Source organism: Varanus komodoensis, unplaced genomic scaffold, assembly GCF_004798865.1.
Source record: "Varanus komodoensis strain SLA01 unplaced genomic scaffold, ASM479886v1 scaffold14_1, whole genome shotgun sequence".
NCBI lineage: Eukaryota > Metazoa > Chordata > Lepidosauria > Squamata > Varanidae > Varanus > Varanus komodoensis.
The window spans coordinates 10946030-10964013 of NW_025335438.1; the positions used below are offsets into that span (position 1 = coordinate 10946030).

Here is a 17984-nt window from a genome sequence, read left to right on the forward strand (position 1 = left end):
AATGTGATACAAAAAAGCAACTCAATAATAAACAGCACAGTGAGCATTCAAATAAAAGAAGAAAACTTCAAATACAAAATTAAACATGTTTATGGAAAGATAAAAGTCTTCATCTGGTGCTGAAAAGATTATGATGCAGGTGCCAGCAAGCTTCCTTGTGGATGGTTATCCACAGGTGGCATTCCACAACTAAGACCTTCTTTTTTGCAATCACCTGCCTACCTTGCTTCACTAGGAGTACACATGGAGGAGAGGCTACAAAGGGTCCAGCCTGGCACAAACATATACAATACATATTCTGAAGGTATTTATAAATAGAGAGGCAGCGTTTTCTTTCTCAATAGTTGGAATTGTTTTGAGGTTTGTTCCAGCACTGCTGGAATAGGGAACTTATTTTCCATTGACTATAAATTTACCTGTGATTAACTGGAGTAAAATTTTTCAAAACAAGTCTGGATGTCTATGAATATAGCAGGTTAGGATTGAGCCTGAATGTTTGTACTCAGTTATGCATAGTTATTTCAGAATATCAGGTATAAATGGTGAAAACTTGATGGCAGAACATAGCTTGTCTCATTTCAAGTTTATGTCAGGTTGTTTATGGAATTTTGCACTGAGCATCCCAAACATGCTCTGTTTCTGTGAGTTCTCTTCTAGTTTTTAGTATTGGCAGAGGTGTATAAATTATACCATGTCCAGGTCTTGTATGGTGTTTGAATTATTTCATTTTACCTGGCCTTGGCACCTGCCATGACAGAGAGACCCATCCCAAAGATACCATACTTGGTTGCAGCAACCGTAAAATATTTGTATAAATCTACTTATTATTTAATTAGTTAACAATTATGGAGCATCATTTACTTAGGTAACTATTCGTTCTTCGTGGTTTCTTTATAATATGGACCATCATTTACTTGGGTAATTATTAGATCCCTAGTCCATGAATCCTTGACTGTATGCAGAAATTTTTATCTTTGTATGATAAGCTGGGATAGAAGCAAGTCTTTTCCCATATATGCATACTCTTTGTGTATTGCTCCACACAACCTGGAAAACAAAAAAGGAGATTTTCAATTAACTATTTTCATTTTGTTTGAACCTGGAAACTATGGTTAAACATTTTGGAACAAGCTACTGACTGGGCTCAGGCATAATAACAGGCCATGGTAGAAACCATGATGGCATGGTTTGTTGTATTGTCTGAACCCAGAAAGCATGGTAAGAATGGTTTCCATGGAATCATGCAGAGAACTAACAGTCTGTTCTGTGGTTTCCTCAGGATGAGATATGTTGGCAACATACAGGTATGTGAGGGGATGTCACATGGAGATGGGTAGAGACCTGTTCTGCCCTGCAGAGGAAGGCAGGACATGCTCCAACGGAGCAAAGCTCAGGGAGCCAAGGTTCCATTTGGATGCCAGGAAGCGCTTCCTGACAGTCAGGACCCCGAGGGTGTGGAATGGACTTCCACAAGAGGTTGTTGAGGCCCCATTGGTGTGGGTGTTCAAGGATAGGCTGGACGTGCACATGGTGGGCATGTTGTGAGCGGAGCCGGCTGGTGCCGGAGGTCAGACTAGATGGCCCAGGAGGCCCCTTCTGACTCTCTATGTTTCTATGTTTCTATGAATGTCTATCAAAATTTGAACTGCATGTCAGTTCTGCTACTGAATATGCAGAATGAGTTTTGGATTTTGTGGAAATGAGTCAAATGGCTAGCATATTTTGCAGAATGTATCTGCTGTTCTTCCAAAAGCTGTGGAATATGGCCACCAGTACAATGAGTCTAAATGATGTAGCATCCGCTGTGGGAAGGACAATAGAGGAAAACTGGTGAGGAAATAATCAAAGGTGGCTCTAAAAGAGGAAAAACTTGCCTAGTACAAGAAAAATGTACACAAGGCTGGGCTAAATTCCTGAAGTGGTTAAGTACTGTTTCAGCTTGCTTAAATAGTGGGATTTCTAAAATGTGTGGTTTCTATGCACATTAACTGTATACTAAGGCATTTGTTTTCATGGTGAGAATGTTCATTCAAACTGTATTTTTGTACAGTTAGAATATGTATCAGTTTTGTACCACTAAGACTGCTTTGGAAGCTTGCCATTTGTCTGTCAGATCCTAGCTGAGATCTTCCAGAACTCTTACTCCTATCTTGCAATGTGTTGCATATGTATGAGTGCTTAATTGAATGTGTGCAGCAAATCCAGGTCAATAATGTACGTTGTATCATGATTATACCAGGCAATCTGACATGGCAACAGCACAGAGCATACCTCTCGTGCATATTCAGTTGAGCATGTTTTTTCTTCTGTGGGCTTTGGCAATGTTTGGTGGATTAAGCTCCCTAAAATTCCAGACGGGCTGAGTGTAGTGATATGTACCTTTCTTTGTCATGTTGTCAGTATTTCAGTTGTAGTACTTCAGCCTGGTCCGTTTGGTCTTTAGAAACTACAAGAGTCAGCTGTTGGTTCTGTGTTTTCCTCTGACCATCATGAATTCTCAAGTTGTCCAAACCGTGGTTTCCACGATCCTGGTATTCAATTACCAGAGTCCCTTGGCAAAAGCAGTCACTCTAAGAGACTTTTTGTTAACCTCTACTACCCATCTCCGCCTAGTAATAGATGAATTGCTGTTTGCCCCACACTTACAGGCTGCTCTTGGTTCCCATCCCCCTCTATCTTCTCTGCTGTCATCCAGATTTACACCTGTTGTTTTCTAGCTGCAGAGAAGTGTGTAGTGTTGCCCAATTGAGTAGCCTTAGAGTCATTTAGTCTCTGTACTGCTATATGGCTGCTGCAGTTTACACAGATGCCAGTCTAAGTCATTCTTGTTTTATTTTCATTCCAAAGTATTTGGATACTTGGATGCATGCCAGCATGGGGAAGAATGCTATAATGGGCTAGGGGGCAGTTAGATTTTAGGCACAGCCTTTGGACAGCACAGCTTGCACACCAGCAAAAGATTTTAGTAGGTATTCTTGAGATACTAACTGGTAATTTCTATATGAACATATATTTTAAATAAAGTAATGATCCTTATTATGCTACTGAAATAATTGTATGTTTTATTTATTTATTTATTTATTTATTTATTTATTTATTTAGCAAGCTTCTATGCCGCCCCATTCTCTGAAGCCTTGGGGTGGCTCACAACAATAAATAAATACACATTAACCATATAAAACAATATAATTGGAGACGTCCTGGCCAAAGATATAAAATCAATAAATAATGTTAATAATTAAAATGACGTTTAAATAAAAAGGTCTTGGCCTGGCACTGAAAAGCAAATAATGACGGTGCCAGGTGGATCTGTCTGGGGAGCGCATTCCATATTATAGAAGAGTCATTCCCCTTGGGAGGAATTGATTTCGGGTTGGGAAGATTTCTCTGTTAAAATAAGGACGGCAGTACATGTTGAGGCAGAATTTAGAGAATATTCCCATAACAGTGTGCAAGAAAAGTAGGCAGGGACCCAAACACCCAAGAAATTATGTATTTTCTGGCAATGGAGGTGGGCAGAAAACTGTCTTTCATGCTTTCCCAAAGGATTAGGAGCACACATACACAGTAAAAGAGAAAGAGAAAATGGCATGTGCAGAAAAGGTGGGGGAGATAGAAGGGCTGTGTGGCTAAAGATGTTTCAACATGGGGAAGAATTGCGGTGGGAAAAGGTGATTTCTGTGGAAAAATTAATTCATTAAAAGCAAAGTTTGAGGTACATAGTGGGACAGAGAACACTCGGTGGAACTGTGCAGATTGATTAGGATGAGGCAGATGACACAGATGGGTGAAGTTGACTTTGTTCAGATGGACTGTGAGCGCTGTTTACTTTTGGAACTTGGAACCAATTCCCAGTCTCAGAATTCTCTATCTTCAAGTGTTTGTCTTTTGCACTAGGTTCCAGTTGGAGAATCAGTTCAATACATCTGGAAGGGAGGGAGGCAGCTTGCAAAGTCTGCTTCAAATGCCTTCATTTTTTTTAACATGAAAAGCTTACATCTAAGAGGGCATAAGTCTACTCTAGACCTACTTACTCATTGTCAGTATACATTGCTCAGATTTTGACAATCTTTTCTAAATAGAGCAAAGCCCTTTCTACTTGTGTGAGAATGTTCAACAAATATTTGAGAATGATTTTAAAAATATTTTACCACCTTTATTTTATTTGTTTGTTTTTTAAAATAACAAATGAAGCCAGTGTGGAGGATTAGTACGGTGTTGGACCAAGACTCAGGAAACCTGGGTTCTAATTCCCCATCAGACATGAAGCTTACTTGGTGACTTTTGGCCATTACTGACTGTCAGCCTAAAATACTTACATGATTGTTATGTGGATAAATACATTAGAGGACTATGTTAAACCCCTTAGGTTTCTCACAAGAGGAAAAAAGGCAGTATATAAATGCAATGTAGCAATAACAGTAATTATGATATACACTGCCCACCAACAAATATTTTCTGTCCAGTGTCCATTTATGTCCAAGTAATATACATTTACATTACTCTGTCCAAGTAAACATTTTATGCTGAAAATAATACAGCATAAAAATAACATCCAGAACATTCATAAATAATCCAGAGAATAAAATAAAAAGTGGGTGACAAATAGAAAAATACCAACATATTTGAGACTGAAAAGCCTGGGAAAAATGTGTTCACCAAGTGCTAAAAAGAATGTAACACTTGTGCCAAACAATCCTTTTTGGAGAAGACATTTTGTAATTGGGTGCCAACACTGAAAATGCCCTTTAGACTGGTCTCAGAAACATCTTCCTTGTCGTTGTCAAAGCACTGCATAATATGATGATACCAGTTAATCTTTGCGAACAATTTTTCTACCCTAATTTGGACCATCTGAGTTTTCCAAAACCATTTTCAAGGCAACCTACATATAACACATTGCTGTAAAGCGAACAAGAGATTACCAGGGGATGAATAACTACACTGCCTCTATTCAGAAAGGTTGGTGGTAGCATTTTACCCTTAAAGCTGCCTCTTTGCTCTTCTGGGCAACCCACCGACTTCTGGAAGAAAATGGTCATTTAGGAGAAAGTTCCAAAAGTTCTGCAATACACAAAATGATAATTTATATAGTGAATCACCTTTTATGCAAAGTACTGGCAAAATCCAGTACATTTTGTTGAAATGGGTTTGAGCGTTAATTTCTTAATCATAGGTCTTTAGCAAAAAAGTAGCTAATGAAATCTAATCATGTAATCCAGTGCAAAATTATACCTGCCTCTCTGCTCCCTGGACAATTCAAATTAATGCATAATTAGGATGAAGACTGACACTCAGAACATGAGCAATACTTGGCATGCCAAAAGTCCAGGCCCTGCATCTCCTGCTGCTAATCAGAGTAGAACATACTGAGCTAGATGGATCAGTGGTCAGGCTCAGTATAAGACAGTTTCCTATGGTTAGCTATCAAAGCAGAAGTCTGCAATGTTAAAGAGGCCTGCAAAAAGTCATCTCACACATAACTAAAGGGGAAGTAAAGGAGGTGTGTGTGGCACACTGACAAACTCAACTAGACTGATCTTGTATCAACTAGTATCATGCAGTATTTCAGTGGTATTCGGGTCAAACATAAAGCAAGCGAATTCACAGAAATTCAGTCAGACCTTATAGCATCTTCTCTCCTTTGTGTTGATAACATTAGATACTCTGTTGGCAAGCTGATTAATACATTAACGAATAAAGAATAGCTTTATTGTAATAGCTTTCTGCTCATTTTAGACAGATTTACAAATACTTATGTAACTATTTAAAAAATAAATACACAGATGTACAATATAAACTTGTTTGGGTTTTTAAAATTGCATTTCTACATATGATGTTAACTAGTTAGTGTGTGGTTGTGCACAAGTATTAATATAACCAGACCATGCTTATATTTTTAGTTAAAACAGAGCCAATGAGCGGTAGTGAGATTGCTACTACAACAGCAGACGGTTCTTTAGACAGTTTCTCAGGATCAGGTAAGCATATTCACTATGACTAAATAAGATGTCCACATGAGTAATGTCTGAAACTCATATAGTTATTTTGTGGTTTAATTAACAAAAAGGTTTCTGAGTACATACAATTCCATATAGGTATTCTCCTTATTGGAAGCTTTTCCCATGTATCTGTTGTCAAAGTATTTTGTAATTTACAACACAATCCTCTTCATGGCTGCTCAGAAGTAATTTCTATTGAGTTCAATGGAATTTACTTTGAAATGAGTGTGAATAGGATTGTACACTAACTTTTGTCTTTTTCCGCACAATTGTTGAACATTATTTTCTGTAATTCTTAGTTGAAATATAAACCTACTTCTGCTTGCATTTGCTAAATGGTTTTAGTTCAGTCATAGTCCCTATCCACACTTTTGGAGGCATATGTAAGACAGAATCTACATCTGAAGGTGTATTTAAGAAAAGTGGGCTTCTTTGCTGAAGTAAAAGCCTTGCTTCTCCCTGGCTTCATAATTAAACTGAAAGAGGCAACCATTTATTTAAAAGATTCAGCATGTCATGTATATATGTATGTACATGCACTTGCTCTTAAAAAACAAGTGCAGAACTACTTTAGCTATTGTCACTAGATATTTTGTGTTGACTTGATGGCAAACAAGTGAAATTTTGATTTTAAGAGGTTGTTCCTGGAGAGGAAAGGAATGATTGACCAAAACACAGTGAGGGTGCCTTGAAAGTAGCTTTACTATCTAAAGACATCATGTCTGCATTTCACTTTACTGTCTGTCAGTTAGTTAACATTCTAGCTCAAAATTTCCAGCATTATATCCTCTGTGAGAGAATACTTTTAATTTCTTAATAATCTTCATGTCTTTCTACATCAAGGTGATAGAACATGTGATTTATATGAAGAGACACCCAAGTATTGGTTTTTATTGTATTATTGCATTTTACTCTTTACAGAATATGGCAGGAGTGTAAGGCACTCAGAGAAACTATGGCTACTCAGGTGGCATATAAAACAATCACATACATATATACATATGATCCCTGCAGGTGTAGCAGGGCTTGGAAAGACCCATCTGACTGAGCAAAGCCCCTGCCTGTCAGCGCAGATCACCAGCTAGAAATTTATGCCTTGCAAGCCAGATGTGGCCAATTTTATACCTGCTCTTTCACATCACACTGGCAATGCAGAAAGAACGTGATCTTCCTCTGCACCCACTTCTTCTTTGTTCTTCAGTTAAAACTCTGGGTTGTTTCTCCCTCTGGGGCCATCATGGAGAGTAACCCAGGGCACAGGAAGTTCAGTGAGTGCTTGAGAGCATGTTCATTTGCCTTGCCAAAGGTGTCCAAGAAATGTTTCAAATAACATAAAAGAAATAAAAGAGTCTGCTGTTAACAAACCGAGGATTGTATGTGTATTCAAACTGGATAGTCTTATTAAAGGAATAAGTCCTAAAATACTGAGGAACAATCATGTGTATCACTCCTCACCCATGTGTACCTAACTATATGTTTGATTGCATCTGTACTCTTCAGGGAAGGAAGAAAGGTTATTGGTTCCTTAATCAGATTCTGATTTAAATAGTGGCCTGCAAAAACACAGGCATTTTACATTTAAGAACTATTCGTAGAATATGTCATGCATTTGGGGGTGGGAGGCAAAATTGTGACAAAAAATGGACCTGGACATTAATTAAATAAAACAGAATATGGCTGGGGTGTAAAAAGGGTTTTACTGTTTGACATATGTTATGAATGGCCCTTTAAGGAGCAATTAAAAAGACCTAATTTGAAATGAAGATATTGGGAATTCTTGTGCTAGCCTGGATCTATTAAAGTATTACTTGACACTATTTTAATTTAATTAAATTTTGTTAAATGTCTAAAGTTCCCTTAACAAAAATAATATTTAGGTTAGATGTGAGCATGTGCATGTGTTTTTGCACTTACATGTGCTTTCTTTTCTCTTCCATACAGCAATTGGAAGCAGTGGCTTCAGCCCAAGACAAACTCACCCATTTCCCCCGCCACAGATATACCCTTCCAAGTAAGATGCCTGTTTCTTAAAAAAAAAATGAAATAAAAAAGGAGTAGAGTTAAACCTCATTTATAATTATAATTGAATCCATCTGCCAAATCATAACTGAAATCAGTTTACCCTTGAGAGAAGCTAGATTTTAAAATAAGTAACAAGTCTATTTAAACATTGAAAATTATTTAATTAATTAATTTGTTTTGCACCGTGGCCAATGGCTTTAAATTCTGTCATACAAATCAATCAAGATGTTTACAAGTTTCTATCTAATACAAATGTTTTCTTATTTATGTCACCTTGCAACAAATAGCAGACCATACCCACATATTCTTCCTACGCCTTCTTCACAAACTATGGCTACATATGGGCAGACGCAGTTTACCACAGGGATGCAACAAGCTACTGCTTATTCAACTTACCCACAGCCTGGTCAGCCCTATGGAATCCCATCATATGGTAAGTAGAGTTGGTGGAGCATGGGTTACAGTTGTTTTTTGGACTGTGAAGTTGCTTTTCTGCTGATTGTACTATTAAATATTGGCAGAGGACTGCATTTTAATAGTATTGGTTCAGCACATCTCAGGGATTTCCATGATAGGGCATAAAATTTTGAAAGAAGACAAGAGTCTGAAAAGTTATGCAGCATTGTTCCAAGCGTTGGAAAACTACTTCTGAGCAGTGGTTTATCTTTATGTTTTAAATGCCTACACATCATCTTTTTTATTATGTATGTGGGTAGGGCTTTTAGGTGCTTGATGTGCCATGACAAGATAGGTTGGATTTAGACTTTGTCCTACAGAAAGTTGACCTGTTGAAATTATTGTTGTGAGCCGCCCCGAGGCTTCGGCGAATGGGACGGCATAGAAGCTTCCTAAATAAATAAATAAATAAGTTAGTGGCATTTAAATCAGTCATTGCTAACTTAAATCTCAGTTAAATTTTAACTGCTAAGTTTGAGATTCAATTGTATAAGACTTATATAGAAAGACTAGTGCACTTTCACTAAACAGATAAACTAACTCACATTTAGTGTCTTTTTTGATAGAAAGGTAGGGTATAAACAAAATTAATTCAGAAAGGGTATAAATAACATTTAAATAACATTTAAACTGGCATGACATATGTTAATATAATGTTACAGTTGCTCCAAGCTTACATATTTATTTCTATTCTTGGAATTCACATTTTCTTCTTAGCAGTCCTATTTATTTATTTATTTCTAAGTTTTTTGCAAAATACAAAGAGCCGTGTTCAATTAAGCCAGTTAAAGTGATATGGTTTGATAGAAAGGTGAGGTACAAATCAAATATATAAGCATTCACATTCCCATTGATTTCAGTAGGAGATATTCAAACATAGCCAATAAGAACTTCCCCATACCTTTCTTTGAAACAGCACTTAATAGAAAAAGCAATACTACTCAAAAACTGAAAAATCAAAGAGTTTTATAATGATATATCCTAAAGGGTTCCCCACTCCGCATACGAAAATGGTTTAAACAAGAAACACTGGCTCATTTCAGTTGTAAGCATGTTAGAAACATAGAAACATAGAAAACACAGCAAGTCAGAAGGGGCCTCCCAGGCCATCTACTCTGACCTCCGGCACCAGCCGGCTCCACTCACAACATGCCCACCATGTGCACGTCCAGCCTATCCTTGAACACCTGCACCGATGGGGCCTCAACCACTTCCCTGGGAAGCCCCTTCCACACCCAGGGGTCCTGACTGTCAGGAAGTGCTTCCTGGCATCCAAATGGAACCTTGGCTCCCTGAGCTTTGCTCTGTTGGAGCGCGTTCTGCCTTCCTCTGCAGGGGAGAACAGGTCTCTACCCATCTCCATGTGACATCCCCTCACATACCTGTATGTCGCCAACATATCTCCTCTGAGTCTCCTCTTCTCCAGGCCGAAGAGACCCAGTTCCCTCAGTCTCACCTCATACGGCATCCCTTGCAAACCGGCCACCAACCTTGTGGCCCTATGCTGCACTGACTCTAACCTGATTTCTGTAATGAGGGGCCCAAAACTGAACACAATACTCCAGTTGTGGGCGCACTAGAGTCGTGTAGAGTGGTAGTAATACCTCTCTTGATCTAGAAGCCGCACTTCTGGCTATGCAACCAAGGGTGGCGTTCGTCCTCTTGACCACCGCATCACACTGCTGGCTCATGTTTAGCCAGCAGTCAACCTGTACACCAAGGTCCCTTTCACAAGTGCTGCTCTCCAGCCACTTGTCACCTAACCTGTACTTATGACAGGTATTCCTATGCCCCAAGTGCAAGACCTTGCACTTATCCACATTGAACGCCATCCTGTTGTGTCCTGCCCACTTCCATAGTCTGTCCAGATCCTTTTGGATCTGGAGTACCTGCTCCTCAGTTGTGGCCACTGCTCCAGTTTTAGTGTCATCTGCGAATTTGATCAGCAGACCGTTCACCCCTTCTTTCATGTCGTTAATGAAAAGATTAAACAGGATTGGCCCCAGGACAGAGCCCTGGAGGACCCCGCTTGTCACTGGCTGCCATCCCGATGATTCTCCGTTAATTGGTTACCTTCTGCTTTTGGTCAGTCAACCATGCCCTAATCCACCGGACAGTGCTTTGGTGTATCCCAAAACTCCTCAGTTTCTCCACCAGGATATCATGGGGCACTTTGTCAAAGGCCTTGCTGAAATCCAGGTATACCACATCCCCTGCATCCCCTCCATCTAGCCATCGCAAAACCTTGTCATAGAATTCCACAAGGTTTGTCTGGCAGGACCTGTTTTTGCGGAAGCCGTGTTGTGTGGCTGTCAGCTTCCCTTCCCTATCTAACATCACTAGATCTCTCTCTATTTTGAGCCTTTCCATTGTTTTTCCTACAATGGACATAAGGCTAACCGGTCTATAATTCCCCATGTCCTTTCTACTACCCTTTTTGAAAATTGGGACCTCTGATGCCACCCTCCAGTCCTCTGGAACTTCACCCGTTCTCCACGAGGTCTCAAAAATGGAGGCCAGCGGGCGTGAGAGAACCCCTGGCAACTCTCTAAGTACTCTCGGGTGTAACCCGTCAGGGCCTGGCGTCTTTGTAATGTCCAATGCCCTGAGGAGCCCCTCGACTTCAAGGGGAGTGACTCTAATCAGTGCCCCTAAGTCCCCAGCCTCATCTAATCTCCTATGCAAATATCCCCGTCCTGCTTTGGGGAGAACACAGAGGCAAAATAGTCATTTAGCATCTGTGCCTGTTCCCTCATATCAGTCACTGGATCTCCTTCCTCCTTATTTAGTGGTCCCACCACTTGTCTCCCCTTCCTCTTCCTATTTACATGCTGAAAGAAGCCCTTTTTGTTGCTCTTGATATTCTTGACAAGTCTCAGCTCGTAATCAGCCTTAGCCTTGCGAAGAATCCTTCTGCAACGGGCCTCCTCCCCCTGATATACCCTTTTGTCTATTTCCCCCAGTACCCATTTCCTACGGAGGTTCCTCCTTTCGCATCCATGGCGGCACTCTCCTCCGCCTCCCCACCTTACTGGCTAGAGGTATCGTCAAGGCTTGCACCTCCAAAACCTCCCTTTTGAGTGCTGTCCACCCCTCCTCAACTCGCTTACCTTCCAGTAATCTATCCCAGGAGACATTTCCCAGTCTGGCTTTCAGTTGGCCAAAGTTGGCCCTCTTGAAGTCCCAGCTTCTAGTGCTCATCCTGCTGTCCGTCCCCAGTCCCCTGATCTCAAAGCAAAGGATGGAGTGATCACTCGCATCCAGAGCTCCCCTAATCTGTACTTCATCTATCAGCTCCTCCCTATTGGTCAAGACCAAGTCAAGGATGTTTCCCCTCCTTGTTGCCTCTCGGACCGTCTGTGTGAAAAACGCTCCCTCAATAGCTTCAAGGAAATGATGTGACCTGGCTGTCACCGCTGAGTGAGTCTCCCAAGTAATATCCGGGAGACTGAAATCTCCCATAATTACTGTGTCTCTCTCCTGAGATATCCTTAGAATCTGGCCCATCAGGACATCATCCAGGGTCTCAAGTTGACCTGGAGGGCAATAACATACCCCCACTGTCAGGTCTCTTTCCCTGTCAAAACCCCTAAGTTTCACCCAGACTGCCTCTACCGAATACCCATCTGTGCTGCATTCAATCTCACTGCATCCTATCCCTTCCCTGACGTATAAAGCCACGCCCCCACCTCTCTTTCCCTTCCCGCCCTTTCTAAAAAGGTGATACCCTTCTATGTTCACATTCCAGACTTGCCTTTCATCCCACCAAGTTTCTGTGATTCCCACCGGATCATACCCTCCTATTCCCAGGAGAGCTTCAAGCTCTTCCTGCTTATTACCCATGCTCCTAGCATTGGTGTACATGTACCTGAACTCTTGCCCACCACTTCCTTTCCTTGGAGTTCCCAGCCTCCTCCTTCCTCCCATCCTCCCTAATACCTGGCCCCTCTCTGAATGAGTCCTGTCAGTCCCTGCAATATCTCTAAAACCCTGCTCCCAGAGCCCTGATCCTCCCCCCACACTTGTCCAGTGCAGACATGTTCCTGGGGGGGCCTGAACCCCCCTCCCCGCTTCCAAAGTCTTCCAAACGAAGCTCACTAGAACATCTCCAAAGGACCTTTCCCCATCCTCGTGAGGTTTAACCTGTCCCTTGCCAGAAGTCCATTGGCAAGAAAACGAGTGCCGTGGTCGAGGAACCCGAAGTGCTCCTTCTGGCACCACACCCTAAGCCAGTCGTTCACCTCGGAGGCCCTCCTGTCCCTTCCTGGCCCAAATCCCCAGACAGGTAAGATTGACAAGAAGGCCACTTGGGCCTTCAGCTTCCTGAGTTTCTTCCCCAAGGCCTCAAAGTCCCTGGTGGTCCCAACCACACCCTGCCTGGCCACATCGTTTGTGCCCACATGGATCACCAGGAGCAGCTGGTGACCCCCGGAGCGAACAAGATGCTCCAATCTGTCCATCACATGCCGGATGCATGCGCCCGGCAGGCAGCAAACTTCCCTTGTCTCCAGGTTGGGGCGGCACACCGCTGGCTCAGTGCACCTCAGCAGGGAGTCCCCAGCAACAATCACCCGCCGCCGTATTTTTCCGGTGCTGGTGGGCGGCCGTGCCCTGGCCCTCGCCTCTCCTGCAGTGGCCCCCTTGCCACCTGACATCTCAGGCTGGGGGTCCTGCTGGTTCCCTGAGGCCTCATCAGCCCCAGCCTCCCCAAGTGGAGAGAACCTGTTTCCCAGCTCCAGACTGGTGCCAGGAGAAGGAGGAGGCTGTGCTTGCCTCCTCCTCTGGTGGGTGACATACCTCCATGTCTCCGCAGCTGCTCCTCCTGTGGTCTCTCCCTTAACCCTCTGTCCAGGGGGGGGGGGCTGCTCCGGGGGGGCCGGGAGAGCTCTCTCGGCTCTCAGGCACCTCACCTCCTCCTCTAGCAGGGGCACCATCTTGCACCGAGGGCAAGTGTATCCCTGCCTCTCCTGGGGGAGAAGGGCGAACATGTTGCAGCTCTCGCAGCAGACAGCAACACCTGTGACTCCCGCCAAGGCCATCTCCTGGTCTGCCATTGGGATCCCTTCCGAGACCTTACCTTGGTCTCCTGTCTTGTTAGCTCTGTAGTTCCTTTCACTCGCCTAGTTATCCGAGACAAAAACCCACTTGCACACACACACACACAAGGATAGGATAAACTTAAATTTAAATTGGAGGAAAAGCACAGCACAGCACAAGGAGAGGAGAGGAGAGGAAGAAAGAAAAAAACATCTCTGCGTCCCAGGGAAGGGAGTCCCTGGACAGCTTGGGCCACAGCTAAGGGATGCAGACAAGGGACGACGCCCTTCCTCTCTGCTGCTCCTGGCCCTCTGCTCCCCTGCCCAGCTCCTACCTTTCCTTTGCCAGTCCCCCGGCCACTCAGCACTCGCTCCCAGCCTGTGCCTCTGCTGCTCTGCCAAGAGGCCAGAGCCAGAAGGGCTTGCAGTGACTGAGTGCAGCCTTATCAGTCCCTCCGGCAGGTGGCCCCGCCTGTCCGCTTCCTCCTGGCCCCTCTAGCCGCTCTGGCCCGGCCCCCTTCCTCTCCGCTGCTCCTGGTCCTCTGCTCCGCTGCCCAGCTCCTATCTTGCCTTCGCTAGTCCCCTGGCCACTCAGCACTCTCTCCCAGCCTCTGCCTCTGCTGCTCTGCCAAGATGCCAGAGCAAGGCTACAGTCCTAAAAACTGCTTGTCTTGCTGTTGATCTCAGTTCTCCCATCAAAGAGATTTCTGAGCTTGGTTTCTACAGCCTCTGCCAACATGCATGGAGTAAATGCAGGATGTCCCTCAGAAACATGCAGGACTCAGGTCATCCATGGCTTTCATATCAGCACTTTGAAAATGAGATGTAGTCTACAATATTCATATTCATGCCAGTCTTCTATGTTCCTGTCTCCATACACCAAGGAATATTTTCCCTGGGGTTTATTCCATAGCACAGCCTTCCTTGTCTTGCACCTTGCAGATATTTTGGACTATCATCAGTGCATGGCAAGGGGTCTGGAATACTGTAGTCCATAGCTGTAGTCTGGAGGCTATGGATTGGAAAGTATGCCCTAGAAAGTCTGGGTAAATTACAGCCTTAGCTGAGTAATCGATCAGTAGCCTTTCTGCCAGGGTTTCTTTTTTCTTGTCAAAAAACCTTGAATGTCAAAGACTTACAGACATCTAATGTGGAGTAGGGGCAGCAGCAGTGATCTTCACATCCCCATTCTCCTGTTCTGCATTTTTGCTTAGATGAGCTTTTACAATGATTAAGTTGGTGTACTTTGGAGAGGAAAGAAAGACAGTCTTTGGAGTACCTCCTATACTGGCACCCCCATTCCTTTTCCCTCTCCAACCCCTGAATTGCCCCCTTTCTTCCTTTTGAAGGTTGCTTCCCTGGTCCCAGAAAGCAGGTACTGTGCTTCTTTCTGTTCTTGCTGAAGGTGGTGGAAATGGGGCTCCTATTCCCAGCTTTACTCTTGGATATGAAATTTGAAAAATTATGTGGCCCTTCAGATGTTCCATCTGAATGCAATCCTATGCAAAGTTAGTCAGGAAAAAGTCCTATAATTTCCAGCATGTGACAGCTAACATGGCTCTCTGACACATACTGGGAGTTGTACTTAGTATAAATTTGCATGGTATTATGCCCTAAATTAATGCTGGGAACAATAGATGGCAAAAGAAGAAGGGGACGGCAGAGGATGAGGTGGCTAGATGGAGTCACTGAAGCAGTTGGTATGAGCTTAAGTGGACTCAGGGGGATGGTGGAGGACAGGAGGGCCTGGAGGAATGTGGTCCATAGGGTCGTGATGGGTCGGACACGACTTTGCGACTAACAACAAAATGCCCTAAATTAAGGTGATTGCTGGACTGAAGCCCCTTGATTTGTATGATAGTCATAACAAAGTGTACGGTCCATAATAAAGGGTACTGTATTTCAAATTTGCCCCTCCAAGGGTGGGGGGATTGCTGATTATCCAAAAAAAAAAAAAAAAAAAAGAGTTGCAACTTTCAAGTCTGTTCCTTCTCTATTGGTTTAAAGGATCAAATCTGTCCAAGATAATATTATAACCTGTGCCAAGATTCCACTTACCTAAACAACCCTTTTGGGAATATACATTTGAGTGAATATTAATTTTGAAAAATTAAAAAAATACAATTTTAGCCATTTAGGTTTTGTACCTGTGATGTTGGAATTGAAAGAGTATTGGAAAAATAAAATAAAAACCACGGTAGTTCTCTTCTTCCTCCTTCTATTTTTGGAATGTATTCTTTTTTAGAGCAGAGAGTTGTTGAAACTATATAGTTTGGCGATTTGATTCAAGTTTGCAATATATGTTCATTCATTGATGTATTCTTATTATTGTTTTAATTGTGTATTTTTGGGAATGTGGTATCACAATCTGTTTTTGCATTTAATTTTTAACATTTTTGTGAAGCTTTTTTATCATGCTGATTTTTAAAAAATCAATACAATCAAATTTATTGGATGTTTACCTATTTACTTGCAATAGTTGTATGATACCCATGAAGTTCTGTGAGTATTAGTTTAACTTAAAATAATTTAGATACAAACAGAATATAAAATCATACACTCAGAACACGAAAATCAAAATCAATAACAAGAAACAAAACTCACAGCAACACCAAAATTAACCAGCATGACTTTTTTGGATGGCAGGACAGCCCTTCATGGGTTAACCCCTGGAGTGCTGCAGCACATGTCATTCACCATTATCTGGTCAGGGATGCTTTGGTAATGCCATCTGAATCCAGGAAGCTGGGCCTATCTGGTATTTAAACAACCGTTGCATAATCCATGCTGTGTTTTAGAGTTATGCAAAGGTTTGCATTTTAAAACTGCAACTCCACTTGGATAAATTAATCCACAGTGGGTTATTATATTGTAAGAATTGGATGAGTTAGTTAAAAGATTTGGCTGAACAGAAAGGTCCTCTATTATCCCATGAAACATAACAAAATTAGCTGTAACTACAAAGCAGAAATGAAATTTTAATTGAAACATATTGATCTGTGGAAACTAAGCATTTTATCGCACACTTTGGCAAAGGCTCCCTGTTTCTCCTTTTCCCCCATTGTACAATGTAGTAATGTTCATGGTGGAATGAGGAAGATTGGTGGAGATGATTGCCACAGACAGCTGGTTACTAAGACGTTCTTGGCTCAGATGATTCTACAGAGCTGCTAGAAAGGATTTAAAACTGTTTCCTTGCCCCCGTTCCTTTGCACTGTGGCTTTCAGTCACTGCTCCTCTAGCAGATTTTCCACTGGAATGTGACTATCTGCCTTGGCATAAACATTTATTGATACATTTTAATAATTGTTCATCTATTAACATAATTTTCATCACTACCATCACAAAAGTTTCCATAATGCAATTTATGATTTCTCCCTCTTAACAGAGAGAACCAAATAAAGTACCAGGGATAATCTTTCACAATATAGCTACCACGTGGAGAGTGTTCTAGGGCCAAATGAAATTTTACACTGCAGCTGCATGTAATGTTACCATGATGCCTGCTTTCCTCTTTCAATGTTCCCCTGGGAGGAGGCAATTAGCAGTGGAGAAGCTTTCATAATATTGCAAAGAGGAAGCGGCTTACAGACTAACACATGGGCTATATGCAGCACTGACATATTGAGAAATTTATCTCTATTATCCACCTGCCCGATCACCACACCACATAGATTGCCTTCAACTCACCATTGCACATTCATGCTGGGTGAACAATCTGCATGGCTAATTAGAACACACACACTAGTGGCAGTTCTAAGGGGCTTGCACTTGGTGACTGTGCCTTGCCTTACCTGAAAGCTGTTTTTTGTTTTGTTTTGTTGTTGTTTTCTTTAAAATCTTTCATAATTGCAAGTAAGAGACCCAAAAAGTTCTGTTGGCTATTTATCTGACCAAGATAATGCTACTTTCTTCAGATTGTATCTTTGTAGCATTTATTTACAAGGGAAGTTGCTCTTTTAACTATGGAGAAACTTGTTTTATGATCTGCAGTTATTTGAATATTGTCTGATCCATCATGCTAGTAAATTTTTGAAAGATCATACCACATGTATGTGTTACTCAAGAATTTGAAGATATAGCTCAAAGTTATTCACCCTTTATTTACCCACAACAATTGACCAAGTTTTTGTTAATTATTCTATCTGTTTGGCAGATTGGTGCAATCCTAATCCATTTACCTGCGGAAAAGCTCCACTGAACTCAATGGGAGTTACTTCTAAATAGGCATCCATATGATTGTACTATTAAGGTGGAATTAAACTGCTCTATAATATAAGAGCACAAATTGTGACATTATGGAACTTGCACAGTTTAAATAGTGTTTGGAAATGTAAAAAGTCATTTAGTGAGGAACTTAATAGAAAATATACCATGGTCACCACATAAATGGGTTCCTATGAAAGTGTTTGGCTTCATTTCTCCAACAAACTTTTCTAGTAGGGGCTTGTGGTGTGATGAGGGCAAA

General features: G+C 41.9%; 1 protein-coding gene across 3 annotated transcripts in view; it reads left to right on the top strand.

Moving 5' to 3' along the window:
• EYA1 (EYA transcriptional coactivator and phosphatase 1) overlaps positions 1-17984 on the top strand; it is a 100564-nt gene that overhangs the window by 14748 nt on the left and 67832 nt on the right. For 2 of the 3 annotated variants that reach the window (XM_044424220.1, XM_044424221.1), the window contains 3 exons: positions 5904-5981; positions 7944-8013; positions 8312-8457. In XM_044424220.1, coding sequence (XP_044280155.1) covers positions 5904-5981; positions 7944-8013; positions 8312-8457 — 294 coding nt within the window. The remainder of the gene's footprint in view (positions 1-5903; positions 5982-7943; positions 8014-8311; positions 8458-17984) is intronic. The other variant, XM_044424222.1, reaches the window with a different exon arrangement.